Here is a 25,534-nt window from a genome sequence, read left to right on the forward strand (position 1 = left end):
GCGTCCTTAGCCTGAGTTTGCCTGTGTCCCCTGCCTGAATTTGCCTGTGTCCCCTGTCGCAAGCTGTCTGCGTCCCCTGCTGAATCTGTCTGCGTCCCCTGTCGAATTTGCATGAGTCCCCTACCGCAAGTTGTTCCATCCTGCTGAAACGCGTTACTCGCGCTATTTTACGACTGCTAGTGGGACGGATCGATTGCAACCGTGTGGGGCATAAGTCATAGCTCCCTCAACTAACAACCACCCCCACCCTCACCCTCACCCTGACCCCAAAAATCTCACCCAATTCAACATATTCGTCAACAACGACCCTCTCTCAGTCACTCTCACATCCACAACCTAGTAATCCAACGGAGTCTATGGGCCAACTACCCACCTCTTTCCTTATCCACAGTGATTGACTTTTCTAGTTTTCGCAACACACAATACGGCGGCGTAGTCGATGGGCTGATCGTCGTGCGTAGCGGTGATGGTATCGCCGCTGCACGAAATTCCTCCGATCAATCAACAAAGTAACGGTGAGTAATTCCTCCAATCAATGGGCCTATCATTGCAAAAATTAGGTTCTCTTGTTTCTCTCTCTCTCTCTCTCTCTTTTTCTTTTTTGATTTTGCTGTAACCGGAGTTACAGTGATGGTGGTTTTCATAATTTGGTGTTGGGATGATTTTTGTTGACAGTGGATTTGGCGATGGCGATGGCGATTTTATTGATGGTGGTGGTGGTGGTGTCGTGTGTTGTCGTGGTGGCGGTGGCGACAGTAGTAGGTTGGGGGTAGTCTCACGTGGCCATAGTGGTAGTGGCAATAGTGGTGGTGGTGGTATGTGACCATCTACTTGGGTATATGTGACTATCTATTTGATTAATCTGTGACCAATTATTTGGTTATTTGTGACGAACTATATAATTATGACATAAAAATTTGATAATTTGAAATTAAAAAAATAATAATTTGTGAACAATTAATTTGAAATCACTGATCGATAAATAAATTGTGACCTATGAATTTTATTTATTTATAACTGATGAAATAAATTGTGACTTATCAAAATTTTTTATTTTGACCATGAATTAATCTGTGATTAATTAATTTGATAATATGTGATATTGTAACCTATATGTACGCACATGGGACCATTAATTGTATAACTGTAACATTAATATATTTAATTAAAAATATTTATAATTAATTAGTTAATCACCGAGTTTTGCATTTTGAAACTTGGAACCTGAAAATTGATTTGCTCCACACATAATGCTTGAATTGTGAATTTTTCCCTTCATAAAATTAGTCGAATTGGTATAAACGCTAATCTTGGATCTCAAAAGCTCCCTTTTGAATTGTCAAAGGCCATACCAAACAGGCTCTAAGCCGGATATGGATGGGCTAGATAATGGTGTATGTTGTCTGTTACGTGGGTAGGATTTGGTCAACAGTTCGTTTTTGGGCCTGAGTTTGGATTCCGGTTTACCCATTTACAAGTCCAGCCCAACATCAAGCCCAAAATGATAAACATATTACAATTTTGACCGCTTTTAGTATGAAGATTATTTCTTATTTAATAAAATAAAGATTCTACTAATCTCAGTGGAGAGATTCCTTAGTCCAAGATTTTAATGGTGGGTAGTAGCAGTAATATTAAAGTACAGTGCAGAATTATAGACCAATTGGGGTGCAACAGCAAGCATGGATTGGAGGCCACGTGCCCAACAAGACCCTCGTCTTCTGCTTAGTTAATGTTTTTTAATATCACTCCCTACCCATACCTCGGAGACTGCCCATTGCACTTGACGACGTCTAATGTTCTTTGACCTTCCTTTACACAAAAGTTCGAACCATCCGAGTAGGTTACACTGAGAGAAGTACTATTCATCGGCGGCAGCAGCAGTAATAATAATAATAATACATGCTCACGAGGCATAATTCAATGATGCAAAGAAGGGGAGTGAAGTAGTCTCAATCTTGCTTGCAGCCGCAGCCGCAGTGTGAGGGTTCGATTCTTAAGATGTGAAGGTTCGATTCTTGAGCTATGGAATTGGACTTTTTGTAAACACCAGTGTACGAACAAACTCTTGTTCCTTAGCCTATTGGGACATATTCGACGATTTACCTCCCCACGATACTCCAAGAGCAGGGCGATGGGGTTTTCAAGGTTGAGATTCAACCTTTTTTTTAATAATAATAATAACACATGATATAATATTATTAAAAATAATTTATTTTTTTAATTATTTAAATTATGCTCATAAGATGTTGAATAAAATAATTATTACCGTCGCTGACTATAAATATCATTATTGTTATATTCAGCAAGAAAATTATTCACTACAATTATTGAAGAGAGAGAATAAAAAGAATTAAATTTCTAGTGGACAATTAAAAGTAGGAATACGTGACCCATTTAATTTTTATTTAATGTCACTCATACTTTTATTACTCTTAGCACAAAATTAGGTGGTTGGTGGGTCCCGGGCCACCTAGACTAGTATAAAGCACAACTGATGCAATATTGCATTATCTAACTGTTCATAAAAGGAAAATTATCGAGCCTTAACTTAGAGTAATGCTATAAAGTAAAGTTTTATTTTAACACTCACAAGATAGTGGTTCATTTCAAACACAATATTGAGTTGTTTGCATTTTTTAAACTGAAAGAATCGCACAAGGATTTATCGTAATATCCCTACTAATTTTATTTGTATATAATAGAGTCGTACTTTTTGAAAATATTATTCTAACTACTGGTTAGGTTTGTAAATTATAAAAATATTAATTTAAAGAGTCCAAAGGCAATACCCAAATATGGTGTTCTAGGTAGCAATGTTTGTTTGCCCAATTGAAGTTGGTATTTGTGATTTGGTGGGCATTGAAAAGTGATTACTAAACCAACCGCGTCCCAATCCCATTGGGTCAAGAAAGAAGGAAAGTGCATCCATTTCGCCTTCGGTAAAATTATTGCGTGTAAGTGCAGGACAAGTCATTTTGACTCGTTCTTATAGTCATTACAAAACAAATGTCATTAACTCAACAAATGATTCAATTGAAGTTTGAAATCCTAATTCAAACAAGATCATTGTATTGGAAGACCAATGTCATTTTATGCTAAAGTTTGTATACGTTTTGTAATTGGTCAAATTATTTTTGCTTACACATTTCGTGAGATTGTTTATATAAACTTTTTGAAGGGAGGGGGGGATGCAAGTTTCGTCTGATAAAATTTATACCTATTAAATATGAATCTTAACTTATTTTCTCGTCTTATCACTTATTTTTTATTGAGACACTCATCTCTAAAGCTCCTACTTTTTTTCTAACTTATTTTTTATTTTTGGTGTAGAGGGTGGACTTTGTAAGTATGGCCTATTGATTAATCTAAAAATTTTGGTATTTGTTATAACTAACCTAACTTCCCTTCCAAAATTCACCAAAAAAATGTTTGAACCTCCACTCAATAACAAAATGTTTCTACTACACTGTCTCCCTTTGCATTATTTTCTCTAGATAATCTTGATAGTGAATTAACTTATATGAGTTTCGTGTACTTAGAATAATTGACAATTTTAATGTGTGATTCCCCCCTATCAACACTTTTTCAGTCAAGTTTGTCGCATCGGGCTTGCCTAGTATGGTTTATCTGGTTGACGTAGTTTGCAGGCTATTGTATCAACCTTAAAGTTTACCTAGTGCACATCCGAAGGATAGCTGCTGCAGATTCCCCGTCATTAAAAAAAAAAAAAAATTATATATATATATATTAATGTAAAACTAGAAAATTATGAAATGGTTTGCATGCTCACAAGGGCTCAGTGGTGATCGTACGTCTCGGTAGCTTTCCCTCTAAGGCAATGCTACTCAATATCACTTCACTTTTCTTGCAATTCGAGGCGATGGAGAGAGACCCAAATCCTTGACCATGTGGAATGGGCCTCTGCAATCTGAGGCGGTTGATGTCAACTCCAGATGCCTTGAAACTACTATATTTTTAGGACAGTACTACGTGTACAAAATAAAGCAATGCCTAAATGTTTGTAGTTACAGTTGGCAGTTTTTCATTTGATTAAAAAAAAAAGTAACCGACCAGATGTTACCACCTGTAAAACATCCGATAGGATTTCTTCAATACAAGCAGCAAAATTGATTTTGTTTTAGCAAAATTGATTTTGTTTTAACACATTGAGTAGTGTGTGTATAGTAACATGATTTGATAGCCCTACAAGGACGGGTGACAAATAAATCATATCCTTAATCCCCCTAAGGGTGAGAGGCTACACAAGGCTAGTGACTGAAGTCACTAAGCTTAAAAAGTAATCATTGGGATGAGATCACGTGTCACAGATTCCATCCATTTTTTTTCATATATGAGCTCGACTTTAATTTTTCCTTTTTAGTCCAATCCTGGATACACCCTATTTGTTACATCGGCTTGAGCTTCAGAATTCAGCTTACATACTATCGTTGCACCCTCATCCAAAGCAGGTTGTGCTTTCATTGTGGTTGCTCAAATATGCATGTAATGTACATGAAAAAAGAGTTTGGAACTGTTTACTCCTTAGTTCCAATTGAATTCAGAGGTCAACACTTTTCTTTCTTCCTTTTTTATCTTTTCTGAAAAATGGGGAAAAAAATAATAAATTGATAGAACTTCCATTGATAGCTATATCTACACTTCTCGAATTATTTGATTCTATACTATAAGTGAAATGATTTAATTCTATGAATATAACTTCAATTGATATCCAATTTGATTAAATTCTCGTAAATGAGGAACTCAGCCATGTGTAACCTAACTAAGGAAGCAATGAGTCTCCCAAAGATAGATTACAATAATAAGATTTCATAATTTTGGTGGCTAGGCTCAATGCTTATTGAAACCACAAAATCACTTAAATTTAAGCTATAACGTAACTTAAGGGGCAAAGCAACAATTCTCGACTTAATCAATTGTTCACTCAATCCCATAATATTTGCTAAAAGACAATTGACTTATGTTCTTGTAGTTATATTAATCTTAAATTTTAAATTTACTAATTTAAATAGAGATACAATCATTTTAAAGTTTTTCATACTATTGACAAGTAAACAGTTTAATATAATACATCGACCTATGTACCAAGAAAATTTGATATTAGTTAAGCGACGTGCAAGAATTCATTAAAAACCGCGTTTAATAATACAATGGCCTAAAGATAAATAACTACTACTATAAAATTATCTCCACATAGAAGTAATTTTGAAATTTATGTCAAAACAATAAGATAGCATGTAAATTTATTGCATTTCCCAATTCATTTTAAAAGTCTATAAACACAAAATTAAACAAACACCAAAAACGTGTCAATTGACTCTCAAATTCACATTTTAAGTAAGATAATTATGGTTTGTTCGGGATAGCATCCGCTTTTGTAGTAATGCTTCCTGAGAAAATTATATTGAATCAACTTTATTTAAAAATTCTTCCAATCAGACACAATATTTTTAAGGGTATATAAAGAAATCATCACTTTAGAAAACTATTAAAATATGTTTAAAAGCAACTTCTTAGTCGCAAAATTAACTTTTAGCACAGCAAAATAGGTATTTTATAAAATTATTCAAACATGTCCAAAAATAATTTTTTACCTTTTTAATATTTTTTTGAAAGTCTTACCAAACAAATCCTTGAACTGAACTAGACACATCCATTCACGTGTCGACATGTCATAGACTTATACTAACTCATCAAGGATCAGACACGTTTCTACATATACTATTGTATAAAAATGAACCCCACTGTATTAATTATATTAATTAATTAATTACATATTCATATGACACAGTACTATTTATTCCACAGTGCATTTTCACAATTCTCTCCGCTTTGTACGAGCCGGCGCCTTTGATTATCTCTGTCCTCTGTCTGTCTGTCTAGGATCTTTCCCTTTCTTCCATACACACTCCATATGCATATAGAGAGAGAGAGAGAGAAATATATAGTACTCTGTTGTAGAACAACAGTTTCGTTGTAGCCAATCTAATACAGACACAGCTTCTTTTTTTTCAGCTGTGGATTCATTCACGGATGAATCGCGTTATTATCGGACTAATTGAATTCAAGGCCTGAGGTATGTGTTTTGAGTTCTAGATTAATGGTTTTCTTTTTTGTTTTAGTTATTGTAATGGGGTGGATTGAGAAAGAATGATTAAAACCACGATCCAGTTCTTGAAATTTATTTCGAATAATTAAAGATTGCTAATATTATTTTTCGTTTTTGGTAAAGGGGGGATGTTATAATGTATTTATTATTAATTGTTATTGCCGTTTGATTAGTGCTTACTTTTTATGTTCTTTGATGGTGAAGTTCCGATGCGTTCGGGTTCAATACTTATTCAATTTGTCATTAATCTTGTATTATTGCAATCTCAAGTTGAATACGTGTTTGTTAAAAGCCACTGTCTATTAGCCTATAACAAGTGTTTCTACAGATTTTAATGCATATGTCGGTCAAATGAAATATCGGATATGCATGCATTTATTGCCGTTTGTTGCCAGACTGTAGAAACTCAAATTTGCCTATGAAGGCATCCAAATCATGGCATTCGTTGTTGAAGAAAGGACATTTTTCATTTGAGGTGGTATGTTCCTTAAACGTGTTTATTTTGGTTTTGGTATAAGCTATGGACAAGCAATTTAAGGTAAGAATGTTTAACTTATAGACGGGACTGCAATGGTGTTGCAGGGAGTATGTGGTGCAAAGATGAATCAGCTGCCGTTTATGGGAGTTGTCTGTACAGTAATGTTATTCATTGTGTATAGGACCACAAATTATCAGTATCAACAGACAGAAGTATGCAGTCCGTATAACTAACTTCAAGTTTACTTAATATTTTTTTCAATTTGAACTATTAGATTATGCATAGTTTGTCTATAACCACTTTAACCGTTTCTTTCTATCAGATCGAATCAAAATTGCACCCCTTCTACACATCAAAGGTAGCTTCTCATCACATACTTATGTTAACACTTCATTGTATTATTGTTGTATGTACTACAGGATATGCTAACTTACTGAGTTGCATAGCAAATTGGTCTTGCAGCATCACTAACTTTTGTGAAACTTATGATATTCATTCATTGCAATACTGAGGTACTATTGATGCTTTTATCCAGGATGGGAGCAGGGCTGCCTCAAGCTTAAATAGTTTACCCCGTGGAATCATCGAACCAAGGTCAGATCTGGAGTTAAAGCCTCTGTGGACTACTAGCAGTTCTAAGTCACAGGTAAATGTTTGATATTGATTTTCCGAGGAGTAAATATGCTGATTTTTTCCCTATTCCCTGTATCATGAGTATGTGTAATCCTTTGATTATGATTAGCCCTCAGTTGTTAAAAGTTTCCCTTACATTCACTGCAGTCTGATAAATTTTTTGATGGTAAAATAAGCAATGACCGAAAGTTGATACATGGCCTTCTTTGATTTCCATTTTTCAGGTTAACGTTGGAAGTTCTCATAATTTGTTAGCAATACCAGTTGGAATTAGGCAAAAGAAGAATGTTGATACTATAGTTCAAAAGGTGTCGCATTTTATTGATGTTTGAACTTTTAAAAACTCTATGCTGATTCATTAGTTTTTTAACTGTCCTTGTCCATTGCCTGAATCTTTTGATTTCAGTTTCTTTCAGAGAAATTTACAGTTATTTTATTCCATTATGATGGCAATGTAAATGGATGGAGGGACTTGGAATGGAGCAAGGAAGCTATACATATTGTTGCTCACAACCAAACGAAGTGGTAAGACTGGGTAATTTGGATCCAGTTTCTTGTCCTTCATCTGCCCAAACTTGAAATTTTCCATTGTAATAAAGGGTGTGTTTGAGCCACATTCTTTTTAAAGAATGTGTTTTGGAATAGTGGATTGATGAGAATTCGATAAAGAAGTAGGGTTATCAATCCCACACAAACTAATTTTTTTAACAATTGTTAGTAATTAGTTCACACTTTGGATTACATTGTGCTGTAACATGCAAAAAGCAGATTTTTAAGTAGTACACGTGACTTCTAACTTATAGTATGGTATCAGGACATGAGAACAACTTAGTGGCAACCAGTCATTCCAACTTCTCCCACCGTTGACCTCCTCTTAAGGATTATACATTGCAATGCATTACATGCTATGAAATTGGACTTGCTAGAAATTGGTTAATGGTTTGAATGACCTATTCAGATATTTGTAAATTCTCGACCACTAAAATGGGAAATTGTTGCAATTGATATCTGATGCAGATGTTTGTTTCAAATGCTCATGTCCTAAACACGCTAAAGTTTAATTGTTTTCAATGTAATTTTTATATTTATTCTTGTTTCAGGTGGTTCGCAAAGCGCTTTTTACATCCGGCTGTTGTGTCTATTTACGATTACATATTCCTGTGGGATGAAGATTTGGGGGTGGATAATTTCCATCCCGGAAGGTACAATTATTGCACGTGTGCGATGTTATATCCTTGTCCCTCTATTTTGCTAATTTTATCCAAAATAATAGAATAGTTTTTTTATACCAGTTACCTCTCTAAGCTTGCTTCATTACGTTGAGTTGACAAATGCTGTATTTTTTCTCTGTAAAAATTAGAAGTTGTTACATCTTAAGTCGAACGAGTACTTAGACATCTAAAGATACCACGTATAGTTTCCAGATTAATCCGAATAGAAAATACCAGTTCCAACCGTGCAAGTTTTATGTAGGGTTATCCTTCCTTGACGGCTGCTCTTAATTCCTGGATTCTGTTATTTGATTCCCTAATTTCGCTTCAACCACAGGTACCTGGAAATTGTAAGATCAGAAGGACTGGAGATATCTCAGCCAGCTTTGGACCCAAATTCAACTGGTATACATCACAGGATTACAATAAGAAATAGAATGCATAAATTCCACAGGTGAATTGGGCATAAAGTTACACGGTTGGACTTCTGAATTCCATCTATGTGTACTTTTGATGTTAGCACTTACATATTCTGATTTAAGCAGAAGAGTATATGACGTCAGAGGAAGTGTTAAATGTTCAGATGATAGTGAAGGGCCTCCTTGCACTGGGTATGTTACTTCTGCTATTTTGGAACTTAATTTTTCTCATAATATCGTTTCTGTGCAACTAACTCAATATGTGCATTTTCCATCTCAGAAAACTTGTCATTTATTGTCTTAATGAACCCTTGCTTGCTTGAGGCCTGATTATAATATGGAATTGGTTGGATGAAAATATCATTTGACCTTGTGTGAACAATGAATGCTAAGTACCATTCTATTGCTTGGTCATGGAATGATGCTAGAAAGGAAGCATAAAGTAAAATGGATTTCAACAATTTTCTCTCTGTGGTTTATATCTGACTGACAACATACCATTATGATTGACAATGACTTAATGTTAGCTTTAGCAGGTTCTATTGAAAATTATGAACTATTACTCCTATAAAAAATATATATCTTGCAATGAAAAGAAGTATATAATAACTGCTAGTAAAATATTGTTAATTATTTTGTTATCTATTAATAATATCGCCACGTATAGGAAATAAACATTCTGGATAGTAAATCCAGTACCGAAATGAGATACTCGTGTACGTATCCACCATAATGTGATGTTATATACAATGGATAAGAAATAAAAACAAGGAAACTCTAAGCATGCTCTAACTTGGTGACATACGAAAGAATAAAAAGAATAAATATTTGAACTATTCTGATTTCCGCATACCAAATGGTCATAGGAAGAAATTGTTATACAATTTAGTTAAACATGTTGATCACTTCAAATTTGCAGATTTGTAGAAGGAATGGCTCCTGTATTTTCAAAATCTGCATGGGATTGTGCCTGGCATTTGATACAGGTAGGTATTGGTGCTTTCCTGTGAATAAATCCCTATTTCATAGATCTTACGGTGTGAAATTTATTGAAGCAAGCATGTGAGTAGTGCAATAGTTGCTATCATCCTTATCGGTGTAATTTACGCACTATGTGCCTTTATCTAAATTATTCAAAGTGCTTAGATGTTCAAAATTTACTCGTCATTTAGGGAGAATTATTTGTATGTGACATAAAAATTTTGATGTTCCCTACATTAAACATGGTACCTTTTGCAACTATTTATTTTTCCTCTGATTTCCTAGCAAAAAACAAAAGATTCAGAAAAGAAAACCTTTGGATGCACTCCCCTCCATTCCTTAAATTATCTGATCACAATTGTTGTTGCTTTTGGTGATAAGCTGATGCAATGTAGAGTGTGTGGCCAAATTAAAGGGACTGATTTTGTGTATTTTATTTGCTAGTGGTCCTCCAGTGTGTTTCCCTGATGAAAACTTTTGTCGTCTATGCTAATATGCTTCTGAAATTATTCATACTGTTATTCTGGTCTAGTTAATTAACCTACAACCTGCTTCTATGAATGTTTTACTGTTTAACTCCAATTTGGGTAAAATCTGCATTTTTTGGCATTTCAATAAATCTTACAACTTTTGTCCCATCTGTTAGAATGATCTTGTTCATGGATGGGGGATGGACATGAAACTCGGCTACTGTGCTCAGGTAATTTGGTTGCTTAGGGGCTGCTTGGATGATATAACTGTCAACTTGCTGTTTCCGTATTAACTTTGAGAGTTTTGTTTTATTTTGAGAATGTTCCACATGTACTAAAAATGAGAGCATTTAACGGAATTCAAATATAAATGGCCCAATTGGCAATAAGGTAGAACTACAGGTGCTTAAACTTATTATAACCCCTGTGCTATACTTGCTACCAAAGAAGTTTTTGTACTTCCGTCCCTTGCCAATGAACTCTTATTTCACGGGCAAATATACGAGTTCCTATTCCTCTTTCTTCTTCTTGCAACAAGACCTTCATTTTTAGTTCTTTCAAAACAGTGCCACCCTTTTGCCCCCTGAAAGGTTTCTAGCAAAACTAAATAGTAGATTATTTTGGGGCTTTACATAAATCACACGCAAGCACGGTTAAAGTTCTTGTGCTAGTTTAAGCTAAGCATCTGCCTGTTTCATAAGCTTCAATAATTAATAGGCTTATAGCAATTTGGACAAAGGAGTATTAATTTTGTAAAACATTTTTTTGGTGATTTTTGTAACCCTGTCTTGTATAAACTTGGAACTTTCATAGGGTGACCGCACAAAGAAGGTGGGAGTAGTTGATAGTGAATATATTGTTCATCAGAGTATACAAACTCTTGGTGGGGCTTCTGCAAAGAAGGTGACTTCCTTTAACACCCCACTTCCCCCTGCTTCATTTTCACAATTGCTTTCTGTTATACTGGTATGGGTTCATCTGTAGTCTGCAATTGTCCAACGTTGTATCATTACCTGATGTTTTAAGTTTATTAATCCGTGTATGACTTCACAACTATCTCAAATGAAGATACATTACTCTAAAGATAAGGTCCATTTACTACTACCTCATGCAAGTTTTGTGAACAAACACCAAAAAAATTTCAATTGCTTCTCTTCTCACCTTAATTGTTAAGTGTTTAAATTGACTGAATCCGGATATGGTGTTTGTCTCGAACCATCTACTTAGCTTATGATGTTTGATATCTCTACAGGGTTCAAGTCGCCAAAAATATGTGAAGGTTTAACTCACATTCTTTTGTTTTTATTTATTTATTTTTTCTAAAATTACAAGCAATTAAGTGGTTTTACATGTTAGAATTTTCTATGATTTAACGTGCTTCCTGTTTTCGCTCTTGATCTTCAGAGACATGGCGTTGATGTGCGATTGGAGGTGAGTAAACTCCATCTGTCATGCATTATTATTACTGTCTTTGCACATATCGTGCCAAAATAATGTTAAAATCATATATATGCCTGATAATCGGGCTTGAATGAAAGATTTCAAGTTTTTTGTCATTGTAAAAAAGTAGTTGAATTTTACAGATTCGGAAGCAATCAACAACAGAACTTCAAATATTCAAAGAGAGGTGGGAACAAGCCATAAAAGAGGACAGGAACTGGGCAGATCCATTTTCAGGAAGGCGTAGACGCAGCCGTAAGTTGAAGGTTTAACTCGACGGTAGTTGACACCCATTTTGTACTTATAGGCTAATGAAAATTCAGATAATGAGATGAGGAAGTTGATGATGTAAGTATGGAGAATTTCCATGGTCAACAAAATTAATCTAGAAGATTGAGAATGTTCAACTTAGCAGCCATCGTTGGTGGTCAATCTACTTTAACATAATTGAAATTGTTTATAAATAATTATGAATAAATTAGTAATATTTGAATATCTAGAAATTCCAGTCAAACCCGCCCATTATTATTCATTTGACGAGTCCCCCTCTCTTCGTCTATTCTAAAAGAGAGAATGTACAACTACTCCATTTTTTTTTCAATAATACAAATTATTATTATTATAATTTTTTTTCAATGAAGTAATAATTAATTATATATTAATAAACAAAATTACATACACTTAATAAATAATTAAAGTAAGAAAGCTTTGTCCATTTTGAAATGCTAATGGCTTTTTTGTAAGAGCACAAAGCAAAATGAGGATAAATAATTTAAGAGAAAATTGTTGCTAAATGTTCCTAAATTAATTTTCTAGAAGAATATAAAGAACCTTTGATTTGATTAGGATTCATCACTTTTCTCTAAACGAGTTTGATAACATATTAAATCGCAAGTACGTAGAAATAATCTCAAAGTGTGTTTGATGTATTTTTTTTAGAATAAATTTTGTAAAAAATAATTTTTAAAGAACATGTGATTAAGCCCCGTTAGATTTTGATTTTTCAAATCAAAAAAATTAATTTTTTGACCGTTACTTAACATAGTCAGCCATCATTTTTGACATTTTCATTCACAGATGGGATCACTTTTCAAGGTAACGGTCAAAAAAATGATTCCCCATAATCAACACTAATCAAGCTCTAAAACTAGAAACAACAAAAAATAAAAGAGCGTATATGTAAACTTTTTTTACCGAAAGAATGTAAACTTGAAATGAATTTTAAAAGAAAATAAATTTTAAAGAATTTGTATTATAGAGAAAATTAAACTCTTTAAAAAATTTTAAGTTTAAAGGAAAAGTAAGACATTATTAATAGGATTTATCTACTTGTACGTCACCGACACCCCTCCAATAAAGGGGTGCCATTTGTATATTATGACACCTATTATGGATATCATTATGTACACCTAACATCCTCCGTATTAATAAGAGAAAAGAAAAGTAAGACATTATTAATAAGAGAAAAGAAAAAGTCGTCTATTTTAATCTTAATTAATTACGCAGATAAAACGTTAGTCCAACATTCTCTCTCTACATTTCTTTTCTTTCGGTCTGTCCTATTGTCTTTATTCACACACATTGTCGACTGCTCCAAATATTTGAATCCCAAATTCTTTTAATTTCTTCTCTATTAAGTTTTAGCACTTTCTAACTTGGTTTCTGATAGAATTTTAATAACAGTACAAGATCTCAATTCTCATCCTCAGTTTTAATATAACTGAAGCACCATTACAATTATGGCCGGCCGTTACGATCCCAACCCTTTTGATGATGGGGAAGAAGTCAATCCCTTTGCTGTAAGTTCTTTGGGATTATGTTTTGTTGATTTTGAAAGTTTGGTGTATATTTTATTGTAGTCAGTGAGGTTTTAGATTCATTTGCTTGTATGGGTCACTATTAGCTTGCTGATCAGATATGCAGAATCCTGAGGTTATGTTCCTAAGTGTGTATGTATGTGTCATTAAAAGCTCTCATCTTCTCGACAAAGGCTCTTCTGGTTTCAGCTTAAAATATTTTATATTGGAAGTAATTTTTTGAAAAAAACTCGTTTTACCATTCATTTTCTGGCCAATGTAAATCGGGTATGGACGTATCGCTAATTCGGGGCGTAAGCTTCACAAATGGCACTTAAGGCATAAACTTTGAGGTGGTTAATGAAAGTCTTGCATGAGGCAGGACTAGAGATGTAAGCCTCAAAAGCTATTTTAAAGAATGTTTCTGGCATTTGGTTGACTAATAAATAATTACTTACAAAAATAAGAAATATCCTAATCTGTTAGCAGCAAAGGATATGCTGGTTCCTGATGGATTTATTGCTAGGCGGCACTGTAATGTGGGGGTTGTGGTGCTGGTTCTGCCAGATGCCATTATTTTTGTGGTGGCATGGTCTAAGGTTGTTTTTAACTATGATAGTGGATGTGGTGCAAAAAGGTTGTAAAGGTTGTGATGGAAGAGAAGCAGATGGTGTTTTGCAGTGGAAATGGTGGTGGTGGACATAGGAGTCATTGAACTGTAAAATGTATGTGGATTCTGGATATGGACGTAATTTTTGTCATTGTTTGGACGTTGTGATTCCTTATATTTCAACTTCGTATTTTCTATTACGAACTTTAAACGAGGCACTTCCAGTGCACGCCCATGTTCAGAGGCTATACCACTTTCAACTTTCACCATCTTCTATATCAAGGAGCTTCGATAATTGCAAGGAATAAATGGAACATAATTTACTTTTTTATGAATTTTCCTTCCATATTAACTGCACATTTTCTCCAATGACCCACAAGCTTCTGGTCATTGAGTGCTTTCTCATTTAGCTGTTAAACGTTGGCGACTATGCCTAGAGGTTTGACCTGTTCATTGAGGTTGGAGCATTGCAGGTTATGGAAAAAAATTTGCAGCATGTTGAATTACTTATGTTTGATATTATAATTTTCTCATACTTGATACGGTGTATGATGTGTGGTATTATCTTTCACCAGATACGGTAAGAAGAAGCATATTTCTGTTATGCTCGTTTCTAGCACAGCTATTATCATATTGGGAATTCAAATTGTTTCAATAGTCATACAGCATTTTGTGTTGCATTAGTTTCCTTTGCATGTGAATGGAATCTCAATGTATTGTAGATTTTACGTATTGATGACTTGGATTGATAGGCCTAATTGTGTTGTATGTCTGCAGTTAATATTTGATTTTGTATTTTTTATTTTTTTGATAACAGGATGGAGGAGCTAGAGGAAAAGCAATGGGGCAGTCAATGTTTGGTGGAGGTTCATTTTATACCACAGTGAGTCCATCTTTTTTCTCCTACACATGATGAAAACAAATATCTTGTGAAAATTGTTTGTAAACATACTCTAATTCTTGAACCTGTATCTTAAAATTAAAATGCTTAAAGACATAAATGTATGGGTTAATTAGATGCATTCTTGTTCATAATGTTCTATTCTCGCTTGTGTAATTCCATTTCTGGGTAGTTCTCATTGCTAAATAGTGATTTGATTTTAGTCTATAAATTATTGTAATGAATTATGTTGCTTGGTTATAACCACCCTTTTTGAACTTTTATTTTCAACATAATTTTCTATGGTTTCCAGACTGGGAGTGTTCCCCCTGCCACAAACTCAAGGCTGTCACCTCTCCCTCCAGAACCAGCTGATTTCTACAATCCTACCGCCCCAGTTGATATTCCTCTTGACAGTGCTGCTGTACGTGCAATTTCATTATCATCATCATTATTATTATTATTATTATTATTATTATTATTATTATTGATGATGATGACCTGATCATATCAATTTTAAATACAGGATTTGAAAAAGAAAGAGAGAGAGCTGCAAGCTAAGGAAGCTGAATTGAAAAGGAGGGAACAGGTATTTAATTTATGAAAATCCAAAACTTCTGAAAATGAATTTCCAATTGCTAGATCTGCTTAATCTTTCGTACTTTTTTTAAGAAAAAAATGACTCATCATTAAATTGTTTGAATTGGTCCTGTTCTTGATCTCCATAATTGATAGTGCTATCTTTACTTGTAGCCATCAACTAATTGTTAAATCATGAAAGCAACTATGGAATGCAAAACCCTAACCTAATTGCCTTTTGGTATGCTCAATTCAAGATCATAGCTCCCTACTTCTATCTTTTTGATTAGATATTAATTAAATATTTAAATTTTGAACAATTAACCTTTGAAGATATGGCAAGCTCGTATTACTCCCTCTAATGTTGAACTGGCATGCATTTTCTAGTAACTAATGGCAGTGAGATGTATAACCTAGAAGGTCTGCCCACTTTTATGCTGTTTTCATACAAAGTAATCTTTATACGTAATGTCACCAAAATAATAGTTTGAATGAAAAAATAGGTAGTTGTTTTTGTTGGAACCCTGTTGATTGCAAGCCATTACATTGAACTTCATCTTTTAGCACATTATAATGTCTAATTATTTCTGTAAAACATCCATAAGATTTGTACTTATATGCATAGATTCATCAAGTTGCACATAAATCTACAGATATGCTAACGCGTGTATCACAAAGGAACTTCTTGACAGTATGAAGATTTTATGATGCTAGAAATTAAAAAATGTTGCAACAAGATTGAAGTAGGTTCCTTAAGTCTTGTTTGAGAGATTATTATGTTGGAGGATATTGGGATATAGATGGGCCAGCTTTATGACTTTTTGTTTGCTTTTGAATCAATGTATTCTTAACATGTTCTTATTATAATGATGCTTCACAGGAAGTAAAGCGGAAAGAAGAGGCTGCTAGACGAGGTGATTTGTCTGCTCTTATCGGATCCATTTATGACCTTCTCTGACACCTAAACACCCCTCCCCTCAAAACCCCTAAGAAAAAATATAAAAAAGAAAAGAGAGACTATTAGTCCTTTACCAACCCGTAAAGCGCGTAGCTTTCCCTTGTCAATTTTTTCACAATGCCCTTTTGGTACGAGTATTAAAGTATCAAAACACTGCTTGTGTAATATTGCACACTCTTAGATCACAATACAATTATCCTTCATTACTTTTCAAGAAAGGTGTGGGCACTGTAAGAGCAGTTTCTCCTCTCTTTTATCATATCAACTGCTCTCCAAAGGGAAAAAATAAAAAACCACTACCCAGTCCTTCCGATACTATCCGTCTTAGCAATTATTTAATTGTTTTGTATCTCTATTTACTCATAAAAGACACTTTAAACAACTACTTTTCTTATAGAAGTTCATTTAAATAGTTTATTATTTTCTAAAGAGAATGTACGCAAGCCTTATCAACCGTAGTTTGAAGAACTGTACATGATTTCATTTTTCAGACTTTCAGCTATTTATCTTCTTATTTTGCGCCTTGGTAGCATTTTTTTTTCTATATTCCGACTTTCCAGTTCTTTTAGATGGCGAAATGTGTACAATTATGCCCCACATCTTTGGAGAACATTGGTAGAGATATCTAATATGCAGCTATATTTGACTGTACCTCCCTTGATTTTTGTTGCTTTGCAGCTGGTATTGTTCTCGAGGAGAAAAACTGGCCACCTTTTTTTCCTATTATACATCATGATATTGCAAATGAAATACCTATTCATCTACAGAAACTGCAGTATGTTGCTTTTACAACTTTGTTAGGTATGTCAAGTTTTGCTAGTATGCAACTTTGTGGTTTTCTTATTACTCCCTCAATTTCTTTCTTTGTTATCCTGATGTGATGCTCTCTTGTCACAATTCCTTCCAAATAGGATGAGAAAGCAGTTTGAGTTTATTGAACGTTTTTTTTTTCATTTTTATTTTATTCTCAAAATCCATCTGTGCCTAGCTGGTGGACTTGGCGAATCCTTACCTGTAGATTGGATATGACTGAGTTGACTGAACCTGCTATTCCTCATTTCTACTTATTCATGTACTCAAAAATAATTTGTCACTGTCAATGCTGTAATGCTGTTGGCTGACATTTTATGCAATCTGAAGTGATTTTGCTTTTGTTATGATTTATGAAGATTGGAAATTCACCTTTGCTCTATAGTCTCTCTTTACGCAATTCTTAATTGTATTAATTGATGAGAGAAGGCCTTTTGCACTGGTTTAGGCTTTCTCCATTTAGATACAGCAGTAGTTGCCAGATTATTTGCATGCATCTAAAGATACCAATTATATTGAGATGGTTAAAAGTTATTTTAACTGTGGAGTATCAGTTCAACATTTGCAGGGGGTGGCAAAATCCTGGTCTCATTTTTTGATGCTTGGATATCTTAAAAAGTTTTCTTGTATATATGTCTGTGTTGGAGAAGTTCAAATGCTTTTATGCGTTGTGAGTTATATTGAATATTTTGCTCTTTATTTTCTTCTATAATATGATAGCTTGTACGTTATTTGAGTATCTAAACCTGCAACTCTCCTTTCTCTGTGCCTTTTGTGGGTGTTGGAAGGGTTTATTTATAATGTATGTACTGTATGACCAGGACTTGCATTGTCTCTTTTCTGGAATGTCATAGCTGTCACTACAGCATGGATTAAAGATGGAGGTTTGTATCAATAATTATTGTCCAGCCTATTCCTACATGATATGTGCCTTTTTGGAATAGTCTTCCTGACTTCAATATATTTTTCTAGACCCGAAGATTTGGTTTCTTTCTATTATCTACTTCATAGCAGGGGTTCCCGGTGCATATGTATTGTGGTATCGTCCACTCTATCGTGCTTTTAGGTACGTGTTTCTATGTTTTTACAAAGTTACGCTTTACATTTATGGTTGATATATCATAAATCTTTTAAATCATGTGGCGGTTCAAAAGGGTTTAATGGTACAAAACTAATGGAGTTGTACTCTTTGGGCATGTATATCGTCAGTGGTTTCTGTGCAAGAGATTAGTTGAAATAATATGGAGATCTAGATTAATTAACGGATATGTTGCTATGCATTTGGTTGCATAACGTATTAATATTTGATGAATAGTTTTTCTCGTGTTCATTTAGTCGACTTACTAACCATGTTACAGGACTGAGAGTGCTATGAAGTTTGGGTGGTTTTTCCTGTTTTACTTGGTAAGTTTCCTATATTATTGTGAACCTTATATGTTCTTTAATCTAGTCTTAAGAGTACTCACCATCTTATGCCCTTGTTTATAGCTTCACATTGGCTTCTGTATTTTTGCTGCTGTTGCTCCTCCTGTCGTCTTCAAAGGAAAATCTCTGGCGTAAGTTCCTCGATAAAGTTTCGTTTACCATAGTTTTGTCCTGTAACTTATGCCAGTAAAGTTCATTTCACTTCCTTGACTTGTGTAAATGATAATAATTATGTGATTTGCATTGGCTTAAGGCCCTGTCAATAGTAATTAGTTATGCAACAACGAAAGAACTAAAAGTCTATTCAAGGCGAAAGACTAGGACTTAGTAGAATTTGAGTTTATTTAGATTATAGTAGTTTGACTTAAACTGTGTTGTCTTTTATTTCAGGTTTGTTTAGATTGGAATTTTGTTTATATAGGTAGTTTATTTAATTTTGAAGTTCCTCTCTAAAGAGACTTAGGGCAATGTTTACAAACATACCACAAATATATGGATAAGGGCTTGTTCGGTAGTAATTAGTGATGCAACAACGAAAGAACTAAAAGTCTATTCAAGGCGAAAGACTAGGACTTAGTAGAATTTGAGTTTATTTAGATTCTAGTAGTTTGACTTCCACCGTGTTGTCTTTTATTTCAGGTTTGTTTAGATTGGAAGTTTGTTTATATTGGAAGTTTGTATGAATAAGGGTTTGTTCGGTAGTGATTATGAGAATTGATTTTTTGACCGTTAGAGAGAAAAGTGGATCCCAGAGAGAAGAAATAAAAAACGAGAGTTGACTTAGGGAAGTAACAGTAAAAAAAATTGATTTTTTGGGGTGATAAATCAGAACCAAACATGTACTAAAACTATTTCCTTGCCCTAAATTCTTCTCTTTGAACCCCTTTCTTCTTCAATTCTTATTGTTCATTATCAAGTTGATACGTTTTCTGCATTAATTAGTCTATAGAATTATTTTGGATCTTATGCCATCTTCTCTTTGCTGATATTTAGCTAACTGAAATGTATGTACATGGTTACTGATTGGTCAAATTGCTTCTTTTTATCTGTTGTTTGGTGCAGAGGCATCCTCCCAGCTGTAGATTTCATTGGCAAACACGTAATAGTCGGGGTAAGTTTAGTTCTTGTTGGATTATAATCTTTGGTCATGTTCAGATTCTTGCTCGAGCTGTACATCAAGTTATAATATGATGGAAGTACTCCATTCACTTACATCCAGTCTTCAATCTGATATAAGCTTAGATCTAGAAAAGTGTCTTTTAATGTTTGTGGTGTTTTATCTGTGCAGGTTTTCTACTTCATCGGGTTTGGACTATTCTGTCTTGAATCCGTGCTCAGTGTCTGGGTTATTCAGGTCTAACTTTGATGTCGCTTAATTCTTTTCTCTTACTTTTTTCTGGTCCTTTTCCCTACATTTCTCTCTGAAATTATACTGCTGTCCAAGTAAGAGACGTGGCATGCACTTGTGACTAACATTTTATTTTCTCATCACCACAGCAAGTATACATGTACTTCCGAGGCAGTGGCAAAGCTGCAGAGATGAAGCGTGAGGCTGCTCGGGGAGCCATGAGAGCTGCAATCTAATACATCGTCCCTCATAAACTCGATGACTGATTTCCCGTGAATACAGGTTACTATTCCACAGGCCATTAAGAGGTGCAGATAGAAAAACTGAGTAGCACATGTAAAGCCTGTTCGAAATTGTGTGTCCATTTTTCTGTATTACCATGTTTACAGTGATGAGAAGACTTCCGAGAAAGGGCTAGAAACAGATAGGTGATGTACCCGCTGTATCTTATTATAAGGAGGATTATATTGATCTTTATGCCTGTAAATTCATTGTTTGACACTTGAAGTCTCCCAGAAAGTTTTCTTACAATTGATTTTTGATAAATTTCATGAATTTAAGGAGGTAACACATACACACGTCATTTTTGTAGTAGAAGATGAACTGAGCTGTATATATAAGTCCAGTTTTAGCCAAACCAAAAGCAACCAGATTTGTAGCACTGGCATCACATGCAAGTTGCAGTAGTTTTAAAAATCCATTATTGCTAGATATATGCCTAGCTCATCAGCTCAGCTTAACAATATGCAACACGTCTTCTTGCAGTCCATGATGTGGGCACCGTGGCCTCCGCCTCCGCCTCCACCATGGCCAGAGCCCTTCCTGGAACGGCTGAATGAAGTGAAAATTTTAGCTGGACATCTCAGCTTTTTCTTGTAACATAAACCCTTTTCTTGGCACGTTGCAGTAGGCCTTACAATTAAGCTATTTATACACTTATTGTTTACATTTTCGTTGACTGATGATGAGGTTGCATACAGTTTGGCCTATCAAACTTTCTGTCAATGAAGGTGTACATGTAACAGGGTTGTTAGGCCTTATGGTCCCTTCTTTAGAGTACCCTCCATTGGGACCCCCCCATACCCAACTCACTAGCCACCACCTATGACTCCTTTGCCCCAACCAGTCCAGACCCCAAGTATGTCGAACCTGCCTCCCCGCCCAAAGAAGCCTCCTATTCCACAACCATTGTTTACACCACCCTTCTTGCTGCTGGAGCTGCTGAGGTGGTCATTGGTTGGTTTTTTGGATGGCTAGGGGGGCTTGGGGGCGTTAGGAGGCAAAAGTGAGGTGAAATGAGTATGAAAGCTAATACGATAAAGGTAGTTGTAGAGTTCGTTTCAAAATTTCTTTTAGAGAAGAAGAATGAAGGGTGGGAGAGAGTACCTAAATAGAGGTGTAAAAAGCATTTAAGAGGGGGTTGAGGACTTGAGGGTGGTGTGCGTGAGGGTAGGATAGGTATTGCACATTCATACAAAAAGTATTTTAGGTTCTAAATTTAGGTGTAGATGATATTTGTAGAAAAAAATTGATTTTTCAGCAAATTAAATTTCAGGCGAATGATTCTATCTAATAGAGGTAGACCATAGTAGATACTAATCACATCAACACGAAACTTAGATTGGAAATTGAGGGATATATATTTTGACACACAAGTTTACGAGGCCATCCAAGATTAGGGGCTCAATAACAACTAAATTGTTAGATGCACGAGTGTGACAAATGTGTAAAACACGCAATTGTGAAATACATATACGATGATAAGACTTAGAAATCCATTTTTTGGAACCAAAGCCTAAATTTTATAATTGGTTCAGAGAAAGAAGTTGGTCGACTAATATAGACACACTTGACAATTAGGCCATGGAGTTATATAAGAATTTGAAAAACACCAACTTCTCATGATACGCATGCTATAAAGAAATAAACATAATCATTTTATTCATATAGCATGATGATCTTGTATTATCCTGATGAACATTTTATTACTATATTTAAAATGCCATGACAAACTATGGATAACTTGGCAATGTACAAGTGAATTAAAGGCTAGAAGAATTCCAGCTAGCGTCAACAGCCTTGACAATCTTCTCGTGTAATATAGCTCCAGCACAGGCAATTACACCCCGGTCGAGACCTTCCAAGTACATACCTTTAGAAAAGCACACAGGATGACCTCCAGCATCGGTTACCACACCACCGGCTTCTTGAACGATAACAACACCAGCCGCATGATCCCATATTTTCTCCTTGTAGCCTGCCCGGGCAAACTTCATGAATACTTCAGCATCTCCTCGGGCAATGGCTGCATACTTTACCATGGAATGAATACGTAATGGTTGATTCCTGTGATCAACACCCGTAGTGAAGTTTTTACACAAAATGAACTCATTTACAGAAAATGGTTTGATTCCAAATTCAGTTTTGTTTTGTTTTGGGTGGTGTGGGGTGGTGAAGATACTTATCTGTTGACTTCTTTGAGTTATTAGTTAAGTTATTGCACACTGGGAATAAAATGGTTAATTTAGAAGACAGCAAGTAAATCATAGGAAATCAATCATGATAATATACTGGCCCCAGGCATGGAGTTCTGAAAGCAGAAGCATATTTACCAAAGTCCAACACTGTGAGCTACTCCTGCTGTGAAGGAATGACTTGAATTAGCCTTCTCGACTGGTTCACAAAAGGTCGCCAATGCTGGGTTATCAACAGTGGAGACTTTGATTTGCCTTGCAGAGTTCGGCCAAACAAATTTCTTTTCTTTATGAAGTAACGGCTGCATCCAAGCATTACCGCAATTTTTGCTTGCATAAACCACGCAGCCTTTATCCCAAGATTCAGATGACAGTGACATTAACCTAGATGCAATTCTACAATAGCCATCATGGTAACTCAACATTTCCTTCTTCGCAGGATAATTTGGGCATCCTAGAACTCCAAGCACGGGTTCTCCATCTTCAATCAAAGCAAGTGCTATCGCGTACTGATCCCCACGAAGAAATCCCAATGTGCCATCAACAGGATCCAGCACCCAAAATCTTCCACTAGAGCCCCCCATTGAGTTGCATCTATCAATGGCCTCGAGAACCTCTGAAGTACTGAGAGCCATAACCGGTGCTCTAAGTCCAAACCGGGGTGCTTCGGACAGACACTCATTAACAGTCTTCACTATAGCTTCCAGTAACCCTATTGCGGCAACCTTGGATAGTACTTGAACATCTTCTTCAGCAACAATGGATACATTATCACTACCAAGAGACTCAGACAGTACCCAGCTCACAATTCCTTGGACACTCCAATCTGCTTACAAGTAGCAATTGGAGCATTAGCCGATCCAACCTATGTCATATATAAACCTATTAGAGCTAGACCTTTTGAAAGTAAAACTGTCAAGTCCTAAACTTTTGCAGAAGTAATTCTATGCTCAAAGTCGGGATCTTAAATATTCTCCTTTATTATTACAGAGGCATATAGTGTTCTTCCTCCGCATAAAATTTATAATGACGCACACAAAATTAAACTCATGTGTGTGTTTCAATGTCAGCTCATGAAGTCCAGTTTGGTTTGACATTAGGAAAATCCAGTTTCATTGGCGAATTCGAATCCCATTTTGTGTAAAGTGAAAGTTTAACAGGTTCTGTAATCAGTAAGATGGAATCAACACTATAATTCCTTTTATAGATAACAGAAACGTTTAGTTAAAGAGAAAAGATACTTATACAACATTTGAGGGCTATAAAAATTACTTCTCTCCCGTGTGTGGGGCCCACGATTATTTTGATCACAAAACCCATTCTCTTAAACTAAACATACTTTTACAACGTTTGAGGGATATAAAATTTACAGTCCTCTCACACGGGTCCCACACGAGATTCACGAAACCCATTCTCAGTGTGAGAGAGCTCTACAAATTGATGTATAACTTGCCGTACATGTAGCACGTTTCTTAGTTTAACTCACTAAATGGAAACTAACCCAAAAAAAATGAGGAGGTGGGATGCAAACTAACATATTCGTTTACCAGCAATTTCTGCCACATTTTCTAATCCAAATCCACAGAATATAATCGAATTAAAAAACTGGAAGAGTAGGAGATAAAAAATTTGGCGTCGAAAACCAGCAGAAAAGTAAAAGAAGATACAGAGAACAAACTTTAACCGGGGCCCATTTCAAGAAAAGGGTAAAAGAATTACCCGCAATTGTGACAGGAGAGTTATCATCCTTGGATTGTACATGATCATTTGTTTTAGAAAGTAAACTTTGTTGAATTCTCTGGCAGAGCCAACACGCCATCTGTACTGCCTTTACAGCGAGTTCCAATTCTTTAAAATACTTATCCGACGAAAGGGCTTCAAACGCAGTATTATTGTAATCTTCCATAGTTGCACAAAAAATAGTTTGGGTTTGTCTACAACTCGAAATGGAGATAAACGGGAAGCTGGTTAAAATTGAACCGAAGTTCGTTTGAAACGGGGAAGAATAACTTGGTGTAGCTCGGGAAAAGTAAATATTTCTCCTTCTGGTTTGAATTTGGGGGAAAAGGAATTGTAGCTGAAAAACTTGAGAAAGACATTGCGCATTTAAAGATATTCCAATCATACTCTACGCGCGCAAATACCGGAGGATTTCTGTTCTTTGATTCTCGTATGTTCTGTGCCGACACAAACTGTCCATTGTGAGGATCAGGTTTGATAAAAGTTTTGACTTGGGATCTAATTATGGAATTATTTTTGGAACTTAATTTGAACAATCTTCTAGTTAATATTTTGTAATAAATTTCAAAATGGTTATTGTAGTAATTTAGTTACTAAAGAGTTACGCCAATGGTCACTTAACTAGAAACATCAATCTAACAAGTCAAATTTCACAATGTATACCAAAGACATTAATTAGTACGCTATGTTATATTGGGTTAAGGTTGAAGAAGGGATCGATCCCTTTGGGCAAGCATTGCAGATTGGGTATCAAGTATTTTAAGTCGTTCTATTGGGATTAGTTGTATGTTGTCAAGTGATTTTTCGAAAGGAAACAAAATTAGGTGTGACGTGATTGTATTAATTAAGTTGTTTGTTTTAACAGTGACACGTAAGATTCTAGGTTGATATTTTCAGCCTAATAATAATTAATATAACTGTTACAAATCTGAGTGACTAACTGTCAATAATGACCATTGTTGAATTGACTGGTAAATCTTCCATACGTTTTTCTTTCTCTTACAAGATATACTCGTTTTCTTTCTCTTACAAAAGATGCCCTTATCAAGAAAATGAGAAAATACTACTACGAATAAACTAAAAATTATTGAAGTGTTGCTTCAACAAGTTGTATACCAAATAGTAGGAAACACATATTTGTCCAATCAAATA

General features: G+C 35.0%; 3 protein-coding genes across 5 annotated transcripts; 2 read left to right on the forward strand and 1 right to left on the reverse strand.

The window, feature by feature from the left end:
* The first annotated feature begins 5,813 nt into the window (after positions 1 to 5,813).
* On the forward strand, positions 5,814 to 12,075 carry LOC111383212. 3 transcript variants are annotated; one of them, XM_023007292.1, is made up of 16 exons: positions 5,814 to 6,097; positions 6,526 to 6,608; positions 6,713 to 6,820; positions 6,931 to 6,966; positions 7,144 to 7,254; positions 7,466 to 7,549; positions 7,648 to 7,766; positions 8,342 to 8,443; positions 8,790 to 8,906; positions 8,998 to 9,063; positions 9,791 to 9,857; positions 10,499 to 10,552; positions 11,136 to 11,225; positions 11,575 to 11,601; positions 11,727 to 11,753; positions 11,906 to 12,075. In XM_023007292.1, exons 2-16 carry the CDS (start codon positions 6,549 to 6,551, stop codon positions 12,032 to 12,034), a joined length of 1,197 nt encoding a protein of 398 aa, XP_022863060.1. In that variant the 5' UTR covers positions 5,814 to 6,097; positions 6,526 to 6,548; the 3' UTR covers positions 12,035 to 12,075. The 3 variants fall into 3 exon arrangements, with proteins under 3 accessions (XP_022863060.1, XP_022863061.1, XP_022863059.1); XM_023007291.1 differs by having other exon boundaries at positions 5,815 to 6,097; positions 6,459 to 6,608; XM_023007293.1 differs by lacking the exon at positions 11,575 to 11,601 and having other exon boundaries at positions 6,459 to 6,608; positions 11,906 to 12,067.
* Positions 12,076 to 13,285: 1,210 nt separating this feature from the next.
* On the forward strand, positions 13,286 to 20,714 carry LOC111383214 (secretory carrier-associated membrane protein 3-like). Its single transcript, XM_023007294.1, has 13 exons — positions 13,286 to 13,561; positions 14,986 to 15,051; positions 15,362 to 15,472; positions 15,575 to 15,637; positions 16,508 to 16,541; positions 17,264 to 17,386; positions 18,217 to 18,279; positions 18,368 to 18,461; positions 18,754 to 18,799; positions 18,884 to 18,951; positions 19,883 to 19,931; positions 20,109 to 20,174; positions 20,318 to 20,714. Exons 1-13 carry the CDS (start codon positions 13,502 to 13,504, stop codon positions 20,402 to 20,404), a joined length of 930 nt encoding a protein of 309 aa, XP_022863062.1. The 5' UTR covers positions 13,286 to 13,501; the 3' UTR covers positions 20,405 to 20,714.
* Positions 20,715 to 22,084: 1,370 nt separating this feature from the next.
* On the reverse strand, positions 22,085 to 24,918 carry LOC111383216 (PAP-specific phosphatase HAL2-like). The gene is made up of 3 exons (XM_023007300.1): positions 24,362 to 24,918; positions 22,781 to 23,468; positions 22,085 to 22,514 (listed from the first exon to the last, which is right to left on the reverse strand). The coding sequence occupies exons 1-3, from the start codon at positions 24,765 to 24,767 to the stop codon at positions 22,211 to 22,213; spliced, it is 1,398 nt and encodes a 465-aa protein (XP_022863068.1). The 5' UTR covers positions 24,768 to 24,918; the 3' UTR covers positions 22,085 to 22,210.
* Between the last annotated feature and the right edge of the window lie 616 nt (positions 24,919 to 25,534).

This window comes from Olea europaea, unplaced genomic scaffold (genome assembly GCF_002742605.1).
Source record: "Olea europaea var. sylvestris unplaced genomic scaffold, O_europaea_v1 scaffold2629, whole genome shotgun sequence".
NCBI lineage: Eukaryota > Viridiplantae > Streptophyta > Magnoliopsida > Lamiales > Oleaceae > Olea > Olea europaea.